The sequence below is a fragment of the Ahaetulla prasina genome, chromosome 7, assembly GCF_028640845.1.
Source record: "Ahaetulla prasina isolate Xishuangbanna chromosome 7, ASM2864084v1, whole genome shotgun sequence".
In the NCBI taxonomy this organism is placed as follows: domain Eukaryota; kingdom Metazoa; phylum Chordata; class Lepidosauria; order Squamata; family Colubridae; genus Ahaetulla; species Ahaetulla prasina.
The window spans coordinates 77,880,555-77,902,973 of NC_080545.1; the positions used below are offsets into that span (position 1 = coordinate 77,880,555).

At 40.7% G+C, this 22,419-nt stretch overlaps 1 protein-coding gene across 3 annotated transcripts; it reads right to left on the reverse strand.

The window, feature by feature from the left end:
• Positions 1-9: 9 nt before the first annotated feature.
• LOC131201620 (uncharacterized) lies at positions 10-22,355 on the reverse strand. 3 transcript variants are annotated; one of them, XM_058189623.1, is made up of 13 exons: positions 21,469-22,355; positions 19,446-19,641; positions 17,914-18,273; positions 17,294-17,385; positions 16,936-17,113; positions 9,575-9,806; positions 7,798-8,360; positions 7,493-7,595; positions 6,072-6,268; positions 5,384-5,547; positions 4,118-4,367; positions 2,296-2,544; positions 10-1,371 (listed from the first exon to the last, which is right to left on the reverse strand). In XM_058189623.1, the coding sequence occupies exons 2-12, from the start codon at positions 19,638-19,640 to the stop codon at positions 2,320-2,322; spliced, it is 2,559 nt and encodes an 852-aa protein (XP_058045606.1). In that variant the 5' UTR covers position 19,641; positions 21,469-22,355; the 3' UTR covers positions 10-1,371; positions 2,296-2,319. The 3 variants fall into 3 exon arrangements, with proteins under 3 accessions (XP_058045606.1, XP_058045607.1, XP_058045605.1); XM_058189624.1 differs by having other exon boundaries at positions 10-2,544; positions 16,942-17,113; XM_058189622.1 differs by having other exon boundaries at positions 10-2,544.
• Between the last annotated feature and the right edge of the window lie 64 nt (positions 22,356-22,419).

The window sequence follows — 22,419 nt, forward strand, 5'->3', positions numbered from 1 at the left end:
GTGAATTAGTATGCAGTCATTTATGTTTGAAAATAATATTAGCTAATTTGTTTTTACTAATAGACATATTTTTAGAAGAATATACTTCTGCCTACTGATGTTGGGAAAGTTGGATGAACTAATAAATTTTTTTTGGCAAGAAATGGTTTTTCACGGTGCTCCTGGTTTTGTGTAGGTGAAAAAAAACCCAGACTTTCTAAATGTTTTCTTTTGAATTTTGCCTTTTCAGTTCAAAAGCATGACATTACAAACACATCCCAGACATGTGGAGAGCAAGAGGTTGGGGAAGTTAGTCTGATACATTTTACGTATATATTTTAAAAATGAATATTCCATCTTTCTGACCAAATGTGCATTTCAGGTAAACAACAGAAACCTATAAATGTGCACCTATAAAAATATGATTAATATAGTAAACTGCAATGCAAACAGTTATAACACAGATACATAGCCTATAGGCCCTAAAACAGGGATTCCTAAACTTTCTTTGCTATTGCCTTTCCCCTAAAAAGCCAAACACAAAAATGGACACAAATGAACAATGAAAGCAGGTTAATGAAATTTTATGAACCATTCTTTGGGACGTGCAGTCAAAGTCCAGGGAAGGTACCAATATAATATATATCACATTAGAGATCCTTAATCTGAATTTTGGCTTTCAGGAAACTACTCAAAGGCCCCAAGGCCCCATTGATAAGTCCAAACCAATATTACCCTTAAGCAGTGGTAAAATCCTCTGCAGGTTGCCATTGGTTTGCTGCCCACGCATGCAGTGTGTATCCGATGCACGCTGCACACACGAATGCATAGTGTGTACCAAACGCACATTGCGTGTACATGCGCAGTGCGCACCAAACATGCACTGCATGTGGAAAAAGCCATTTGAAGGAAAGTAGAACAGTGAGGGGGGAAGTAGAACAGTGAGAGGGGAAGTAGAACAGTGAGGGGGATTTTCTGCTTTCTAGCGAACATAAATCGCATGGCGCAGCTGATCATCGGAAATACCGGTTCAGACCAACCAGTAGCTTTTTTAAACTACCTGTTCGCTGAACTGGTAGATTTTATCACTACCGGTTCACCTGATGCGAACCAGTAGGATTTCAGCACTGCCCTTAAGAGAGACAATCAACAACCAGAGCAGCACAATTTCACCTAATTGCTAGGCAATTTTCAATGCTGGCTGGGGAATTCTGTAAAGTTACTGATACTGAGAAACACTGGCCTATAGAATTATAGATTATAGATATCGGGCTATGCCTTTTTGCTCGAAGTCGATCCTATTTGTCTAGAATTCTGTGTGCCAGGTGATCCTGCTCACAAGTATAGTGTGCTCTCCCCTGACATTGCAGCAGAGAAGATTTTACTTTTAGCCTACAAAATAAGAGAAACACCATTAGAGATTTGTAACAACGAAGAGAATTCCAACTCGGAAGGCAGAGTAAAGCTTTGTTGCCAATATCAGCTTGAGTAATCTCCAAAATGCAGGAGTATTAGACTAATGTCTTGACAGGTGATGAAATTAGTCCATCAGGTGCTTCTAATCCCAAACCATTAAGAACTTTGCAGGTTAACATCAAGCATATGGCCTGGCATACTCTGTTAAATTTAGTACATTTTAAGGGTAACCTTCTCTTTTATCTGCTGTTTGGCTGAGAGAGGGTGAAACAGGCTTAAGGCTGCTTAATGCACTTAGTGATTGGAAGGGAATATCATTTTTAATCACTCGGTTTTATTCCAGGCAAGTTGTTTTAAAATATCTTGATGATTAAAAAGGTAATCTGAAGGGAAGAAAGAATTTTAATGTAGTGTGAGAAGGGAAAAGGAAATTTTTTAAAAACTCTATCTGCACATGCATATATGATCATTCTTCCCAAAGAATTTTGAAAAAGGGAAAACAGCTGAACTATATTGACGGAAAATTAAAACTAGTCAAATAAATCTGAAGGATTGGTTTTTATATTGGGATACATTTGTGGACAAAGACTAAATTTTAAGAGGATGGTGCTATCCCACTTCCTAAATTTAATATGTATTTCAAAGGTGCTTCAGGTACTATTGAAAAGACCAGGAAGTTTCGCAGTTTCTCAAGAAATAAGCTGAAGCAAAATTGAAATGAAATATGACAATCAGAAAAAGGTGGCTTGAAGTTCACCAAGATGAAACAGAAAATGAAAATTGGGCTGATTAGCAAGGATCATTTTCTACATCATCTCCAGTTCTCAAGTACAATAAGTGCTTGGCTTCAGACGCAGAAGAACCATTTCACAATGCATTGTTTGTGAACACTTTTAGTACCTTGGTTGCAGAAATTGGTTTATTCTATGGTAGCATAGACGCACGGAGCAATAAGAGGTCATGTTCCCTGAGATACTGTAGGAGTCCTTTCTGCATCTGCATCTCCTTTTCTTTATTCTGTAAAATCTGCTCTCGCTTATGGGACAACTGGCATTTGACAGTTTCCTTCTTCTTATTTTCTGCATCCTGTTCCTTCAGGACAATTTCTGCATTCTTTCGCATGACTTCTTTTCTATTCCTGAGAAGTGCCTACAGAAAAGAACATAGGATTATTTGGTTATTCTGCATACTTACAGCTCTTCTATCACATCTTCTTTTCAAAAACATTTAATTGCATCAAATCTGTTAACAAAATAATTCAATTTCATGAGAGCTAGTATGGTGTGGTTAAGGTGCTGGTCTAGAAACCAGGAAACCTGATTGAGTGACCTCAGCCAGTCTCTCTCTCAGTCCAACGAATCTCAGATAATCCCTGCTGTTGTTGTGGAAAAGAGGAAGGAATATTGGTGTGCTTATCACATTGATTTGTATATGAAAAAAGGCAGGATAAAAATCTAAACAAAATTACTAAAAGAAAAATTTTAAAAAAACGCATAGCATGGAAGCTTAACTTGTGAAGAAGACAACACCTCCCAAATTGGCCAAATTCTAATTTCAATTAATTCAAATGCTGCTAGAGCATATAGAGTAGCAAATTTCAGTAATAAAGTATGGTTTGGAGAGCAATTACGCACAATTTTGGTTATGCTTTCCCCACTGTTCCTCCCTTCTTTTCCCTTCCCTACCCAGCAGGGAAGTTGTTTATCCCCAGCAGGGATTATGAGACTGGCTGGGAAACAGTCAGAGAACTTTGAAAATAAAGATCACGTGACTCCAGCAGCAACCTGTAGCACTGAAATAGACACAACTTCCTCAAATTTCAATCCCTTGGGAATCACGGGCCCTGGATTTTGGATGCATTCTTTAAATGAGTCTATTGGTAGCTTGGTTCAAAGATTGTTAACCTATGACGCACACTTTTGCCCAGTTAAAGATCATGAGAATGAGAGTTTATAGATATTTGTATACGTATTTGTAGTTGTATATATGTGCATCTGTCGGTACACACGAACACATACAAACAAAATTTGCTTAGTTCTGAATAATTAACCCTCAACATTTCCAAGCATAGGGCTCTGAGCAGAATTTCTAACTGGAAATAAAGAAAGCCACTTGCTTCTTTAACTATTCATGTCATTTAATTTCTTTCCTACATTTCAAACCAGTGGTGAAATCCAATTTTTTTTACTACCGGTTCTGTGGGAGTGGCTTGGTGGGCGTGGCAAGGGAAGGATACTGCAAAATCCCCATTCCCCCCCACTCTTGGGGGAAGGATATTGCAAAATCTCCATTCCCACCCCACTCCGGGCCAGCTAGAGGTGGTATTTGCCAGTTCACTGAACTACTCAAAATTTCCGCTACCGGTTCTCCAAAGTGTTCAAAATTTCTGCTACCGGTTCTCCAGAACCTGTCAGAACCTGCTGGATTTCACCCCCCCCATCCCACTTTCAGCTCCTGAACCATCAAATGCACTCAGATTAATCTATACCAGGGGTCTCCAACCTTGGCAACTTTAAGCCTGGCGGACTTCAACTCCCAGAATTCCCCAGCCAGCTCAGGAGTCTCTGAGTATCTGAAGCAGATACTCTATATCATAACATTTATCTGACCAGAGTGTTAAATTTTCTTTGGTGGAGGTGATCTCTAATTTATTCTCACCCCCCACTCCCAAGAAGAAAATTTTCAGAAATTTGGAAAAGAGGAAACAGACGTGTGCTCTCACCAGCCTCTCTTTTTCCTGACCATCAATCATTTGATTATGTTTTTCCAGCTGCTTCTCCCTCTGCTTGTGCTGTGCCTTTAAGAATTCCTTCCTTTGGTTCTCTTTCTTTCCTTCTTCTTCCCGCAAATGGGACTCCTGCCTTCTTCTCGCTGCCCTTGCCTCTCGGAGCTGCTCCAGATGCCGCTCAGCTCTGTCACTCTGCTCTTGAAGCCTTTGTGAGCCTTTCAATGTCCGCTGGAGAGTTTGCTGCCTGTTTAAGAAATGAGCTAGTTTATATATTATATATATATATATATATATATATATATATATATATATATATATATATATATATATATATATATATATATATATATATATATATATATATATATATATATAAAAGATCCTGTTTCTTTAAACACATTCTAACATGGTAAATAAAACAATGAGCTGCAAAACTTTACTCCTGAATTCACATTTTAAGTTTACAAGCCTCTGTAGAGTTAGGCTCACACGAGATCATTTCAGAGAACATTATGTTTAATTTTTCACATGTTCAGGGTTCATGCAATCCCAGGAAAGCATTATACATACATCAGAAGTGGGTTTCAGCAGGTTCTGACCAGTTCTGGAGAACCGGTAGCAGAAATTTTGAGTAGTTCGGAGAACCAGCAAATGCCATCTCTGGCTGGCCCCGCCCCAACTATTCTCTGCCTCCCGTGTCCCAGGAGGAAATGGGGATTTTACAGTAACCTTCCCCTGGAGTGGGGTGGGAATGGAGATTTTATAGTATCCTTCCCCTGCCATGCCCATCAAGCCACACCCACCAAGCCATGCCACACCCACCAAGCCACACCCACAGAACCGGAAGTAAAAAAATTTGAAACCTATCACTGACATACATAGGAAAATACTAAATAGGATCAGACGAAATCTAACACCATCAGAATCATAATAAACTTGTTCATGGACAGCAATTGGAAAAAAAGGAATTTTTACTATTCCTTTTAACAATTCTGCTCCATTTTCATATATTTTTACCAACATATGAAATGATGTGTGTGAGAAATACTATTTCAATTTTTACAATGAGGATTAAGATATCTCAAGGTCTTGACATGGGCAGAACTTAATCTCACATTCTGTGGCTGAAGCAAGAACGTTCTATTTGCAAGGAATATTATCTCCCACAAGCCACAAGAACTGAAAACAAAAGTCACGGAACATCTATCTGGCTTCAGATTATTCTCTTCTACCCAATTTGGGGTTACACAGCTCCATTACCTCTTATTTTCAAGCCATGTCTCTCTTTTGAGATGCATTTCCTGTTGTTGTTGCTCTTTCCTAAGCTGTCTCTGCTCCCACTTCTGCCGTTTGAAGTCTGTCTTAGCTGGGTTGGCATCCACTTCTTTGGGACTATCCCAAGGGGCTTCCTTCTCCAGTAATTTCTGAAAAAAAGACCCAACTAAGATGTTCAGCTTGTTGATCGAAAGGTCGGCAGTTTGGCAGTTCGAATCCCTAGTGCCGCGCACCCCTAGTGCCGGGGTGAGCTCCCGTTACTTGTCCCAGCTTCTGCCAACCTAGCATTTCAAAAGCAGGTAAAAAATGCAAGTAGAAAAATAGGGACCACCTTTGGTGGGAAGGTAACAGTGTTCCGTACGTCTTTGGCATTTAGTCTTGCTGGCCCACATGACCACGGAGACATCTTTGGACAGCACGGGCTCTTCAGCTTTGAAACAGAGATAAGCACTGCCCCCTAGAGTCGGGAATGACTAGCACATATGTGCAAGGGGAACCTTTACCTTTAAGTTTTTTCCAAGTCTATCCGTTAGTCTTCACCTCCAAGAAAATCTGAGGTGTCCCTCAGACACTTTTAGGCCTAGTATTTCATATATGAACTGTACACAATTGTGGTCTTCAAAAGTCGCCCTTCCCTGCAATATTATATAGACGGGAGGAGGAGTATCCTCACCTGTCCAGATGGTGGTGCACTGTAGCTCCTTCGCATGTGCAAAACAGATTCAATAGCTACATGATCTTTCTTCAATGACCTGTCCACCCAGTCAAGCTTTGTTTGGAGTTTGGAACTGTTAGCCAAGTACGTTTTCTGAGAAGCCTTTCTTTGGGAAATCTGGGTTGAAGAGCCACTCAAGTTGGGCTGTAAAAAACCTGTCATAGAAAATAATTACATTCATTGCACAGGTAAATAACAATAATGGTGTAGATATGATGAAGACATTGATCTGCAAAGGGAAACATCACGCAACTATAGATGGCTGTTGGCCTAAATTACGTTCCTTTTGTGCGGTTGATGTCTCTGAAGAGATGAAAAATTTGGCTCCTCAGATATTATTTTGGTATAGCCACTGGTATTCCTCCTCTTTGGTTTTGCTATCTCAGGATTTAGTTGATAATTGAAGGTTGTGTGTCTCCCACTCTTGCTTACAGTAATCTGTAGTTTCTCTTTTATCAAAAAAAAATGAAAGTGCTTCTACGGTATTGGTTATTCTTGAATGTATTTTGTTTTTAATGCAACATCCCCAGAAGTGGGTTTCAGCAGGTTCTGACCAGTTCTGGAGAACTGGTAGCAGAAATTTTGAGTAGATTGGAGAACCGGTAGTAAAAATTCTGACTGGCCCCGCCCCCATCTATTCTCTGTCTCCCAAGTCCCAGATGATCAGGAGGAAATGGGGATTTTGCAGTAACCTTCCCCTGGAGTGGGGTGAGAATGGAGATTTTACAGTATCCTTCCGCTGGAGTGGGGTGGGAATGGAGATTTTACAGTATCCTTTCCCTGGAGTGGGATGGGAATAGATATTTTACAGTATCCTTCCCCTGCCACGCCCAAGCCATGCCCATCAAGCCATGCCACGCCCACCAAGCCACACCCACAGAACGGATAGTAAAAAAATTTGAAACCCACCACTGAACAGCTCTCCCCTGATGTTTCTAAAAAAACAAAACATTGAGGTTAAGGACTGATTCAACAATAATCCTTTTTTCTCAGGGATAATCGTATCTTATAATGCTTCAAAACAGAAAATGAGTACAAAGAATCACATCTATATCATAACAACACAATATGAAATGTAGCCATGGCAATATTGTTAAGTGTACAAATCCAAAGATACGAGGGATGCTCAGGCTAGTATCCCTGGAGCCTCATTCATACCATACTAGATACACAGAAATATTGTTCCCCTGAGAGAGGGCAATAGAAGCCCTTCTGTTGATCACTGGGATCACCAGATCTCCTGACCTCCTCTTTATTATTAGCAGAAAAAAAGCTGAATGGGCCGAAAAGATTAGAGTAAAATATGCTGATATGTTAGTTTCCATGTCTATCAGTAAGTCACCAAAACTCCCCACAGCTCTTTTAATATAGTTGCACACATTTCTGATTTTGTTGAGTCGTCCATTTGCCTGCATTGGTAGCTATTTCAACCACGGTGCTAATACTGTTTGTTGCATCTTCTGAATCCATCACTTTCTGATCCTACCAAAAATCAAGAAAAAAGTTCCATTGAATACAGTAAAGATGATAAGGATGGAAATACTTAACTATCCTAGGATGTTCAGCTTAGAATTTTTTTTTAAACAATATCTGGCAATAGCTTATAATTGCTTTGGGAGATGCAGAAGTGGGGAGACTTCTTGCCAGAGATGTGAGTTATAAGATAATCAATATAATCTTGTACCTTGCTGGGTTCTGCAACTTTGATTTCTTTCTCTTCCCAAGATTTTTCATCTGCTAAATTTGTTTCCTTCTTTAGGTTGCTGCTATCTCCTTTGGCATCCTTATCATTTTCCAAAGCAGGAACTCTGCCTATTGAAAATTGGTCTTCTAACTTCTTGCTCAGCTCCTCTTTTGATCGGCTGACTCTTGGTATCAAAGTATCATCTGCCCATGTTGAACTTACTGGAGATGTACTATGATTCTGTAGCGGGCAGCAGAAAGACCAAGGAGAAAAATGGGTATTGCTCCCACAGACTCCAATGCAACGGGTTTCTAAAGTCTGAGACCAAGGCATCCAAGGTACATGGTTATGCCTGCAAGGTCCAGAAGCCCGATATCCAGGTGGCACCACAGAAGGATAATCTGGATTCTGCTCCACCAAAAGCTGCCTGGCTGTCAATGGCATCTGAAGCTCAAGAACGATGCGCTCATACAACGGAAGAGGGATCCTCACAGCAACATCGGCTGATATTGTCTTGGTCCGGCCATTCCAGAAGTTAATCAGCACTTTGCTATTTTGGAAAGCTGTCAAGGGAAACACAGAGGGAAAACACATATTTTAGAAGGAAACAACATCTGTCTCATTGCTAAGTTAGGGGTGGCTCCAACCGCCCCATCAGTAGATATTGCTCCTCTGTGGGTCCTTCTTTCAGTAGGCAGGTTTCCCTATGGAAGTCTTTTAAAGCAGGGATAGGCAACCGGGGATTACAGATTAACAGAGCTGGAAGGGACCTGATAGGTTATCTAGTCCAACCCCCCTCCCACTCAAGCAAGAGACCCTTGAGTAGGGGAGGAGTTGGACTAGATGACCTATATACAACCGTGTTGTATTGAAACATTTTTTCCCCCACCCAAAATCATATCACCGGAATAAATGGGCAATTTGGGAGAAAGGGGGTCTTCAGAATTGATTAAGTTTTCACAAGTTTTAAGTTAACGGTTTCAATCTTTGACTTGCCAACCCCTTCTCCCCAGCAAGAAACAGGCTCAGTATTTTGGCCCTGGTGCGAGAGACCAATAATTAGAGCGTAATTGTTGTTAGCATTGATATTTCCTACCCAAGGATATATTTTCTTTATAATTAAATTATATTATTTACTAAGTCTATTTACTAAGTCTACACTACTATTAATCTTCTTATCATTCCCACCATCCTTCTCCTTCCACTTATGATTGTATGACTGTAACTTTGTTGCTTGTATCCTTACAATTTATATTGATTGTTTCCTAGTATGATTCGATTGCTTATGCCTATGACTATCATTAAACGTTGTACCTTATGATTCTTGATGAAGGTATCTTTTCTTTTATGTACAACAAGAGCATATGCACCAAATTCCTTGTGTATCCAATCACACTTGGCCAATAAAAAATCCTGTTCTATTCTATTCTATTCTATTCTATAATTATAATTATAAGAAAAGTCAGCTATTCTACAGTTGGCTATTCATAGTACATAGTTGGCTAGTACATATCCATGTAACATTTGCAAAGAAATGCCACTGTCCTTTTCTGAATGCCCTTGTAAACCTAATGCCTGCAAGGAAGAGTAACAGGAAAGAAAGTAGCAGTTACAGCCCCATTTCCCCTCCTTCCTCCTACTTTCTTTTTCCAAGCATACCCTTCCCCTTTTGGAAAAGAGGCAAGTGTAGTATCCCTTTGCCTTCTGAGCATGGATTGTAAATATATATATATATGCAATATATATTTAAAGGAAAGAAGCCAAAATTAAGCCATACCTGAATAATCTGACTTGGTTTCTGTTACTTGGAGAACGATGCCTGGGCCGTATCGTTTGCCATTCTTGTCCCATGGAGCAAGGGTCCCATCTCCTGCAGATAATGGCAGCCACCTGGCATCATCATAATGGATAATATCATAGAGAGGCGTTTCTTGCCTTCGAAATGGAGCCTGACCTTTCCGTGATCGCTGGCATCTTTCAAACTCAACTAGGACATGTTCAGGGGAATCCTGTGAAATGAAGCCAGAAATCTCACCCTGTAAACCTGTATAAAAGTAAAGGTAAAAGTTTCCCCTGTCCAGTTATGTCCAACCATAGGGGGCAATGCTCATCTCTTTTCTTAGCCAAGGGAGCCAAAGACACTTCCGAGGTCATGTGACCAGCATGACTATAGAGGGATACAAAGTAGAATAGAATAGAGTAGAGTAGAGTAGAATAGAATAGAATAGAATAGAATAGAATAGAATAGAATAGAATAGAATAAGAGAGTTGCAAGGGACCTTGGAGGTCTTGTAGTCCAACCCCCTGCTTAGACAGGGTACCTTACACCACTTCAGACAAATTGTTATCCAACATCTTCTTAAAAATGTGCAGTGTTGGAGCATTTCAACTTCTGGAGGCAAGTTGTTCCACTGATTAATTGTTCTAACTGTCAGGAAATTTCTCCTTAGTTCTAATTTGCTTCCCTCCTTGATTAGTTTCCACCCATTGCTTCTTATCCTACCTTCAGGTGCTTTGGAGAATAGGCAGTGCTCTGAGATATTGGAACCCTGCTATCATGTCTCCCCTAGTCCTTATTTTTATTAAACTAGACATACCCAGTTCCTGCAGCCGTTCTTCATATGTTTTATCCTCCAGTCCCCTAATCATCTTTGTTGCTCTTCTCTGCATTTTTCTAGAGTCTCCACATCTTTTTTACATCATGACGAACACTCTTACCTTCCCACCAAAGTGGTACCTATTCATTTAGTTGCATTTGCATGCTTTCGAACTGCTAGGTGGACAGGAGGTGGGGCAAGTAATGAGAGCTCACCTTGTCATACAGCACTCAGGTCACTAACCCAGGCTATCAGCTTTCCAGCATCTTTAACTGCTGAGCCATCATGCCCCTTAAACCTGCATAGAGTCATTTTATATTGACCATCTTCATTTTGAAACTCAAGTCTCCAATATATACATACATACATACATACATACATACATACATACATACATATATATATATATTTGTTTTCTGAGGTTTTCGCGGGTGTTTGTATGTAGGTCTTTGGTTATTCGGGTTTTCTCCCGCGTAAAATTGGAAGTGTCTTGGCGACGTTTCGACGAAGTCTCATTCGTCATCTTCAGGCTTCAGCTTCGTGCTTCTGGGAGCAATGTGTGATTGCAGTTGTTTCTTCCTTTTTAACTGCTAGTGGGGGTTTGAACTGATTGGGTGGGAGCTTGGCTGTGCTCTGATTGGATGGAGGTTTTTTTTTGTGCTCTGATTGGCTGGGGGTGTGTCCTGTTTGGGTGGGGGCTTGGTTGTGCTCAGATTAGTCTGAGTGCAGGGGGATTTGAGCTGGTGAGCTGCATTGCTGTTGTTTGGCTTCGTGTTTGTGGTCATGCTACATCTTCATACTGGGTGTCAGTCTGCTGCATATATGGATTGGAGGGGTTTGAAATGGCAAATGTTGCAGCTGCAGTCTGGCTTCTGGTCCTTGGTTGTGCTTCATGATCAGTGTAGGTTTGGGTCTGCTTTCTGGGTGGATGTGTGGTGGTGACATCCTGTGTGGACCTCATGAGTGTGGGTCTGATGTCATTCCTCGTGTTAGGGACTCATTTGTCAATAAGGGCGGGTTTCCAAATGGCTGGTAGGCGGGAGGTATCATCTCGTTTGTTCATGCTGTGTGGGCGTTTTTCTATCTCGATGGCTTCTCTGATTATTCTGTTGTTAAAGTGTTCAGTTTTGGCGATAGTTCTGGTCTTTTTAAAGTCAATATCGTGTCCTGTGGCTTTAAGGTGTTGGACCAGGGAAGAAGTTGGTTCCTCTTTTTTGACTGAGTTCTTGTGTTCTTCAATGCGGCCACTAATTCTTCTGTTGGTTTGTCCAATGTATGTGGTGGGGCAGGCGGTGCATGGGATTTCATATACTCCTTGATTTTCTAACTCAATTTTGTCTTTGGGGTTTCTTAGGATGGTGGATATTTTTCAGTTTGTGCAGAATGCTGTCTTGATGTTGTGATTGTGGAGGATCTTGCTGATTCTGTCTGTGGTGCCTTTTATATATGGGAGGAGGGCTGTGCCGTTTTCTTGTTCTCTGTCTTGGATTTTAGTGGGGGGTTCTTTTTGGATTAGTTTGGTAATCCTATTTCTCTGGAATCCATTGGATGTTAGTACATTTGTGAGAGTGTGTAGTTCGGTTTTTAAGTGTTGTTCGTCAGCTAAGCGTTTTGTTCTAGAGATGAGTGTCTTGGCTACAGAGTTGATCTGTGCTGGGTGGTAGTGTGAGAGTGCGTGCAGATAGCGGTTTGTGTGTGTTTTTTTCTGGTAGATGGTGTGTCCTAGGGAGCCATTGGGTTTCCTGTAGACTAAGACATCTAGGAAGAAAAGTTGGCTGTTAACTTCTGTTTCCATGGTGAACTGTATTTTGGGGTGTAGGCTATTGAGGTGTGTGAGAAAGTTGTCAAGTTTTTCTTTCCCGTGTGGCCAGATTATGAAGGTGTCATCTACGTATCTGAGCCAGAGTTTGGGTTTGTGATCAGATTTTTCTAGTGCTTGGGTTTCAAAGTGTTCCATGTAGAGGTTGGCAATGACAGGTGAGAGGGTGATCCCATGGGTGCACCTTCTATTTGTTTGTATTTTTGTCCATTATAGATGAAGTATGTTGGATACTGCCTATCCAACACATACTTCATACAACACATATCCAACCATAACCCTAACCCTAACCCTAACCCTCCAATCCATATATGCAGCAGACTGACACCCACTATGAAGATGTAGCATGACCACAAACACGAAGCCAAACAACAGCAATGCAGCTCACCAGCTCAAATCCCCCTGCACTCAGACTAATCTGAGCACAACCAAGCCCCCACCCAAACAGGACACACCCCCAGCCAATCAGAGCACACAAAAAAACCCTCCATCCAATCAGAGCACAGCCAAGCTCCCACCCAATCAGTTCAAACCCCCACTAGCAGTTAAAAAGGAAGAAACAACTGCAATCACACATTGCTCCCAGAAGCACGAAGCTGAAGCCTGAAGATGACGAATGAGACTTGTGAAAGAAGACCCTTCCAATTTCCGGAGAAAACCCGAATAACCAAAGACACACACACACACACATATATATATATATATATATATATATATATATATATATATAGGTCTTTGGTTGTTCGGTTTTCTCCCGTAAAATTGGAAGTGTCTTGAAGTCTCATTCGTCATCTTCAGGCTTCAGCTTCGTGCTTCTGGGAGCAATGTGTGATCGCAGCTGTTTCTTCCTTTTAACTGCTAGTGGGGGTTTAACTGCTAGTGGGGGTTCTTACCAGCAGACAAGGGCAACGCCACGGTGGTTATGAACACATCTGACTACCAAACCAAATTAACCAACCTACTCCAAGACCCTGCATGATAAACACAGACCCCACCACCTACCTAGAAAAAACCACTAGATCCAAAATAAAAGCCTCCCCCATCAGCGAAGAAATCCAACAAAGAATCATTCCCAGAGAGAAATCATCCAGATGCCCTAAGCTCTATGGCCTCCCCAAGATACACAAAGAAGGAACCCCACTCAGACCCATAGTCAGCTCCATAGGCTCACCTCTACAAAACCTAGCCAAATTTCTCGCCAAACAACTACAGCCCTATGCAGAATCCATCACCTCACACGTAAAAACTCATTCCAGTTCATAGAGATCATAAAGAAACAAAACTTACAGCCCAGCGACCTACTGTGAGCTTTGATGTCATATCCTCTTCACCCAAGTGCCAATCAAAGAAGCCTTGACAGCTATCCAAAACAAATATAACCCCCAAGCACATCCTAGATCTGACCAACCACTGCCTATCAACACAAACTTCATCTATAATGGACAAAAATACAAACAAATAGAAGGAGCACCCATGGGATCACCCCTCTCACCTGTCATTGCCAATCTCTACATGGAACACTTTGAAACCCAAGCTCTAGAAAAATCTGATCACAAACCCAAACTCTGGCTCAGATATGTAGATGACACCTTCATAATCTGGCCACACGGGAAAGAAAAACTTGAAAACTTCCTCACACACCTCAATAGCCTACACCCCAAAATACAGTTCACCATGGAAACAGAAGTTAATAACCAACTTCCCTTCCTGGATGTCTTAGTCTACAGAAACCCAATGGCTCCCTAGGACACACCATCTACCAGAAGAAAACACACACAAACCGCTATCTGCACGCACTCTCACACCACCACCCAGCACAGATCAACTCCGTAGCCAAGACACTCATCTCCAGAACAAAATGCTTAGCTGATGAACAACACCTAAAACCCGAACTAGACACTCTCACTAACGTACTAACATCCAATGGATTCCAAAGAAATAAGATTACCAAGCTAATCCAAAAAGAACCCCCCACTAAAATCCAAGACAGAGAACAAGAAAACGGCACAGCCCTCCTCCCATATATAAAAGGCACCACAGACAGAATCAGCAAGATCCTCCACAAACACAACATCAAGACAGCATTCTGCACAAACAGAAAAATATCCACCATCCTAAGAAACCCCAAAGACAAAATTGAGTTAGAAAATCAAGGAGTATATGAAATCCCATGCACCGCCTGCCCCACCACATACATTGGACAAACCAACAGAAGAATAAGTGCACGCATTGAAGAACACAAGAACTCATTCAAAAGAGGAACCAACTTCTTCCCTGGTCCAACACTTTAAAGTCACAGGACATGATATTGACTTTAAAAGACCAGAACTATCGCCAAAACTGAACACTTTAACAACAGAATAATCAGAGAAGCCATTGAGATAGAAAACGCCCACACAGCATGAACAAACGAGATGACACCTCCTGCCTACCAGCCATTTGGAAACCCGCCCTTATTGACAAACGAGTCCCTAACACGAGGAATGACACCAGACCCACACTCACGAGGTCCACACAGGATGTCACCACCACACATCCACCCAGAAAGCAGACCCAAACCCACACTGATCATGAAGCACGACCAAGGACCAGAAGCCAGACCGCAGCTGCAACATTAGCCATTTCAAACCCCTCCAATCCATACATGCAGCAGACTGACACCCACTATGAAGATGTAGCACGACCACAAAGCCAAACAACAGCTATGCAGCTCACCAGCTCAAATCCCCCTGCAGCACAGACTAGACTGAGCACAACCAAGCCCCCACCAACACAGGACACACCCCAGCCAATCAGAGCACAGAAAACCCCATCCAATCAGAGCACAGCCAAGCTCCCACCCAATCAGTTCAAACCCCACTAGCAGTTAAAAGGAAGAAACAGCTGCGATCACATTGCTCCCAGAAGCCTGAAGCTGAAGCCTGAAGATGACGAATGAGACTTCGTCGAAACGTCGCCAAGACACTTCCAATTTTACACGGAAGAAAACCCGAACAACCAAAGATCTATATACACACATCCGTGAATATCTCAGAAAACAAATATATATATATATATATATATATATATATATATATATATATATATATATATATATATATATATATATATATATATATATATATATATATATATATATATATATATATATATATATATATTTGTCACAACAGTATATATAAGCATAAGCATGAAACGACTATACGATATATAAGCATAAATATAATCATAAGTATGTCATAACTATATGAAATTGGATACAATCAAAGGGAACATTATGACAGGAACGGTAGGCACGTTGGTGCTCTTATGCACACCCCTTACAGACCTTTTAGGAATGGGGTGAGGTCAATAGTAGATAGTTTTTGGTTAAAACTTTGGGGATTTTGGGAAGAGACAACAGAGTCTGGTAGTGCATTCCAGGCATTAACAACTCTCTTACTGAAGTCATATTTTCTGCAATCAAGATTGGAGCGATTCACATTAAACTTAAATCTATTGTGTGCTTGTGTATTGTTGTGATTGAAGCTGAAGTAGTCTTCAACAGGAAGGACGCTGTAACAGATGATTCTATGAGTTAAACTCAGGTCATGTCGAAGGCACCTACTTTGTTTACATTTATTCAGTTTGATGGTTCTGTTCTGCTGTCCAAACCACTTTAATAAACTTAGTGTATGCTTTGCTTTGAAATTGAACTTGAAATATCATGAATATCTCTATTTTATCTCTATAAAATAGAGATATTCATGATATTTCAAGTTCAATTGCAAAGCAAAGCATACACTAAGTTTATGTCTTGTTCTTTACAGTATATTATTATTAAAGTGGTTTGCACAGCAGAACAGAACCATCAAACTGAATAAATGTAAACAAAGTAGATAACATTTCACCAGAGTCTTGGCAAATAACTTTATTGTTTAATTTTTTCAGAATGGCCCATGGCAGCTCAAGGAAGAGAAAATGTGCAACTTTCCTGTTTCACTTTCGTCAATAATAGCAGAAGCTTTGTCTAGCCTGGCATTTAATACAAATACAGTTGTTCCCCCCACAAAGCTTTTATGATATTTATTTGTGTTTTATTCATTAGGTTGCTTTCCCAGGACCTCCCATTTCCAATTTGATTTCCCCTGTGACAGCCCTATGAAGAAAGTTGTGTTGTAAAACAATGGCTAATCCAGCACCTTTTAAAACCCTGGTTCAAAGAGACACCTATAAAATGGTACTCTTGTATAAGACACAAGCCAAATGAATCATCAAGTCAAGAGGAAGTGGAAGAAGTCAATGGACCAGCACAGAGGTGGGTTTCAGCAAGTTCTGACGAGTTCTGGAGAGCCGGTAGCGGAAATTCTGAGTAGTTTGGAGAACCGGTAGTAAAAATTCTGACTGGCCCTGCCCCCATTTATCCTCTGCCTCCCAAGTCCCAGCTGATCGGAAGGAAATGGGGATTTTGCAATAACCTTCCCCTGGAGTGGGGTGGGAATGGAGATTTTACAGTATCCTTCCCCTGGAGTGGAGTGAGAATGGAGATTTTATAATATCCTTCCCCTGCCACGCCCACCAAGCCATGCCCACTAAGCCATGCCACACCCACCAAGCCACACTCATAGAACCGGTAGTAAAAGAATTTGAATCCCACCACTGGAGCAGCATCTATAAGTCCTCAACAGAAAACCAATTATATATTGAGATGATTAATGAAAAATACTAATTTTTCCAGTTTACCTTCACCTTTTGGACAATATGACTGAGATAATAATAGCCATCTGTCTGTTTTCTGGCAAGAACTCGTATCCCCCTCAGCAGATGACGGCTGTTTGTAGAACAGTCCCCTAAATTCTCTTGTATGGGACTTCTTAGACATGTGTTATAAGTATCTGGATCCCATGCACCCAAAGGAAACCTGTGACAAAGGAAAGCAATAGGCATTGGGAAATGCAAGATTGCTCATCAGAGAATTGGAATTACAGATATAAAGGGATTAATAATAAGTATCAACCCTATTGGCACTTGCAGCTCTAACATTCGAACATTGGTAAAATGATGAATAATAACATTAAAATCCATTGGAGGCTAAACTTACAGTTTTGTGCAGTGATCTGTCAGCGGAGGGAAGCCGAGATGATGGCTGATGCGACCAGGATGATGAAAATCTAAATTACAGCCAGTCTTATCCTAGAAGGATGGAAGAAATTAAGAGAGCAATAATTGTATATTCTTCTGGGAATTTAGATTGGTAAAACTACACAGTATTTGGGTCAAATAGAATAGAATAACAGAGTTGGAAGGGACCTTGGAGGTCTTCAACCAGAGCTTCCTATGGTATTACCATTGTTGTCCGCCTCTTTCCTTCCACCTTTTAATATACATACAGTATTTTTATATTTGTTTTATATTAAATATAAAGCTTTATATTATAGCTTTTACCATTTTTCATTAATTTTATTTTCTACTTTATGATTATTTTTGTTCTTTATAACTCCTGTGAGAGGGATACCTCAGAAAAGCATCAAAATAAATCAATGAAAGAAAGAAAAGAGCTTTTGTAGAAGTAACTCAACAGACTGAATTTTCATGTTATCAAATGAATGTAGTTTAACAAGTCAGACTACTTTTCTTTGGCTAACCAAAGAGTCACAATAGTTATCACAGTTTCCCCAAGTCAAGTGGTCAGATTCAGAATGACCACATTTATCATTTTACCTCAGAGGAAGTTCCATCAATAGCTTGGAAAGTACCACCAGACATCTTGGCTACTTTCTCCAATAGCTTTTGACAGCTAATTTTATTGCTGTCTCTATTTTCTATCAATTGCACAATATGCACTGGACACGATTGCTTTGTCTCTTTAAGGTGGCTACAGATTTCTTCCACAGAGCCTTCGGGCAATCCGCTGGTGAACAGACATATTGCTTGGCAGCTGGGATCTTCTATTGCTTCTTCAATGGCATTCCAAGCACTGGCTTTCCTCTTGCTATTCATTGGCAGACTTCTGATCCAAGAAGCTGCATCCATGATGTTGGTGAGGGAACATTCTACCAATTCAGTCTGCCACTTTAATACCTGGAGAAGAAATCGGTTGCCTCTTCAATGGATCAAAACAGAAATGCTATCACCAAGTTGCATCTTTCAAACATTACTCCCTTGAATAAATGTTGCTATATTTTGAAAATATTTATTAAGCGAGGGTCTTCCCCTTCCCTGCCTAGAAAGAGCCGTGGTGGTGCAGTGGTTAGAATGCAGTACTGCAGGCTACTTCTGCTGACTGCCAGCTACCTGCAATTTGGCAGTTCGAATCTCACCAGGCTCAAGGTTGACTCAACCTTCCACCCTTCCAAGGTCAGTAAAATGAGGACCCAGATTGTTGGGGGCAACATGCTGACTCTGTAAACCGCTTAGAGAGGGCTGTAAAGCACTGTGAAGTGGTATATAAGTCTAAGTGCTATTGCCATTGCAGTATAAACCCACAGAGTTACAGTTATGTAGCAAATGAATTTGCAGCGCATCGGTATGCTGATGAAGGTGCTCAGTTTTTCTACAGGTTCAAGTTATATACATGACAAAATCCCATTGGAGAGTAAACCCACTTAGGGTTAAAGTTAGGTCCCCATGAACCAGGACAGGAAAATTGATGTTGCCAGAGGTGGTATTCAACCAGTTCATCCTTGTTTGGGTGAACTGGTAGCGGAGATCGTGGGTGGGGCTACCCACCCACCCAGACTCTATGCCATCCTATTTTCGCGGTTGGGTGCATGCACGGAAGGCACGCGAGCAAGCAAAGCGCATGCGCAGAAGGCACACACATACACAAAGTGAGCGTGTGCGTGGGGGGAGAACCAGTGGTAAGAATATTGGAAAGCCACCGCTGGATGTCGCCAATGAATTCGCAGCACATTGGTATGCTTAGAAAGGGGCTGAGATTTTCAGGCCACCTTATCAACCTGTTCTTCTTAAATACATTGAAAAATAGCAGAGTTCCTCATCCTTTCCAACCTTGTGGACTGGCGGGGAGGAGAGGAGAGAGGTGATAGTTCTGCATGAATGGTAGCAGCCGCACACATGCTCTCCCCATATTGCTTGAGCAAGTGGGGATGTGCGCACATGCGCTCACCCCCTAGTTCCGCAGCCCAGTTGTGAATGACTCAAGGCCCAATAGTGGTCCGTGGCCCAGGGTTGGGGACCCCTGCTCTAGAGTGAAATAGCTGTTTTGTTCCACTTCATAATTTTTACATTACCTTGCTGGAACACCAGATGATATTGAACATGGAATCCATTAGTCTGCTATCCAGTGAATATAGAGTTCTTATAAGAAGTTCTTTCATGATATATGGATTGCAGGGATTACATTCTGAAGTATATATGACAAAAACCACATTGTATTCATGAATGCCGGCCAATAATGGTACAGTAGTGTGACAGAGATGAGGCATCCTAGATCACAAACATTAATTACAGAAAATAAAAACAACAAATTTGTAAATATATAACCACTTCATCAATTTTTCAAATATTTGCACAATGTTTTTGCTTCTAAGAATGGGATGAATCCAGGCTTAAGCAAGATCTGTTGAAATTTGTAGAATTTAATATAAATGTAATTTAGATTCTACTCATTTCTCTCTGCTCAATTTAAGATTAAATCTAATCCATTACTCTCAATTTTCCTAAATTTCCTGCCTATTTATATTATTGTAAAGTCTCCCAATTTCCCCTAATAATTTCTCTATAAATTTAAATAGCATTCACATGCTTTTTTTTTCTTCTTCCAAAAAAGAGAGAATTCCTGTAAATCATTTTGAATACCAAAAGGTTAGGTAACTTGTTACACCAATAGTGATAAACAATTGTCTCTTTTGAATTAATCTATATAAATTATGGAATCATGGAATAATAAAATATACATGAAATTTGTTGCCACAAGACAGTAAGACTTTATATACTGATTTATTTTCAAGTTAGGGAGCAAGAACAGAATTCTATAGGTTTAAATCTGGTGCATTCATGCAGCACAGATATAAAGTTTCTTGCCATTGATAAATGCTGAACCATGGATGAAGCCAGCCTTGAATATGCTGGGAGAGAGACCAGGTCTATGTATCTCTACATATTCTCTGAAACTATTGTAATTAATTTCTTTGTGTTTGGAAAATCTTGTCCTGAGCAACTGAAGCTCATAGGCTGTTTTTGGATCTGTCACTTTATTCTCTGTTAGGACTACTCCATTCATCAGTCAGCAACCATCAATCAATCAATCAAATAAGTGGAAGCTTAGAGTCAGGGGCAGGACTGCTGTGTGTCAATAGCAAAGAGACATATTTCATTATCATGTCTTGTTTAAAAGCTTCTAAAGGCACCTGCCTGGATGTTTTTAGAATCACTATGGAGTAGTCATTGATAGTCTTGGGTGCTACCAACACCATAATCTGTGACCATCTCTTCCACAGGGAAATGAGGGCCTATAAATAGATTACACAAAGTAACTTCCATTTAAAGATAAAAAAATACTCAGACATTAATTTTTTAAAACCCACCAAAAATCATTTCAAAATATAAAAACATGCCAGCTAACTAACTAACACAATAACCGTATAACAGAGTTGGAAGGCAACTTGGAGGTCTTCTACTCCAATTCCCTGCTCAAGCAAGAGACGCTATACCATTTTGAACAAATGGGTGTCCATTTCTTCTTCAAAAACTCCAGTGACAAACATTGATCTATTGTTCTCACTGTCAGGACATTTCTCCTTAATTCTAGGTTGGATCTCTCCTATATAATTTTCCATCTGTTACTTCTTGCCTTGCACTCAGGTGTTTTGAAGAATAGGTCTGCCTCCTCAGATCTTGGAAAACTGCTCTCAAGTCACTCCTTGTCCTTCTCTTCGTTAGACTAGACATCTCCACTATGTGTGTGTGTATACAGTGTATACTGTATGTGTGTATATACAGTATATATACTTTGTGTGTGTGTATGTATACCCAGTCTCTCTCTCTTACTCTCTCTCTCTCTCTCACACACACATAATGCAATGCAATGCAATACAACACAACACAATACATAATTCATAATGTTTACACTTGTTTACAATACAATACAATAGCAAATGATAGTACCACTTAAAAGAAGCTACTGGGAAGTTTCCCTATCCATAACGATTATATCTGTATCTTTTTATTTCTACGAAACAAACTGGTATCTTGTTCTACTGTGCTTACTGTTCACCCATCAAATTTGCACAATGCACATTTACTGCTTCTCACCTTCTTGTAGGCTGCTGTTCCCGGCCACCCCCTTCGCTTTGCCTGTGTCTCTCCCAACTCACCGGAATCCAAATCACAACCTCGCTGCCTAGCAACCATCAGGCACCACGGATCACTAAACTAAACCGTTTCTAGAGCCTCTATTGGGGAGGATAACCCTCTGCACGCCTCGCAAACAGCTGCCGCCCGCTGCAGAATCAGCCTCAACGGCTCTCAAGAAAAGCAAAGCAAACTAGGACTGGGTTAGTGATGGGATGAGAGGAAGTTCCAGGACTACATTGAAATTCTATTGAAATGTCTTTGAATATTAAAAGCTCGGGTTGGTGTTTACGTTGCTGGTTGGAGCTCCGAGCTTGGCAATTTGATTGCAAACGTTTGGTGGAGGAGACCTCTTCAGTGCGCTTCAAATTTTATTTTTTTAAAAAATGATAGGAGGTGGCTTTTTAAAAATTATTTACAATAAAATACCTTCATCAAGATACAACACTTACAACACCCTACGACTACTATTAAGTGTTGTATCTTATGATTCTTGATGAAGGTATATTTTCTTTTATGTACACTGAGAGCATATGCACCAAAGACAAATTCCTTGTGTGTCCAATCACGCTTGGCCATAAAGAATTCTATTCTATTCTATTCTATTCTATTCTATTCTATTCTATTCTATTCTAAAACGACTTGGGGGCTTCGGTGTAGACTTCATAGAGTTTTGTGTCCATGCAGTTCTGTGGATCCAAGGCCAAGTTGGAAGAGACTTTGCTTTATTTTCTATCACTTAGTATTCTGACCCCTCCCGGTCCCTCCGGGAGGGGGGGGTAGACCAGACTCGAAAGAACCCGCGCCCACTTCCGTCAGAAGGAAACGTTCTCTACTCTGTTTCGGGACTCCCGTTGGAGCGCGTGCTAAAGATGGGCAGCCCTTCCCGCCAATCAGAAGCGAGGGTTACCG

Coding starts and splice junctions, on each gene's coding strand:
- LOC131201620 (XM_058189623.1), bottom strand. CDS start 19,640: ATGCCTCATCTCTGTCACACTACTGTACCATTATTGGCCGGCATTCAT. Junction 7,596..7,797: donor AAGTTGCAGAACCCAGCAAG/GTACAAGATTAT, acceptor GATTTTTGGTAG/GATCAGAAAGTGATGGATTC. Junction 2,545..4,117: donor GTCAGGAAAAAGAGAGGCTG/GTGAGAGCACAC, acceptor TCTTTTCTGTAG/GCACTTCTCAGGAATAGAAA.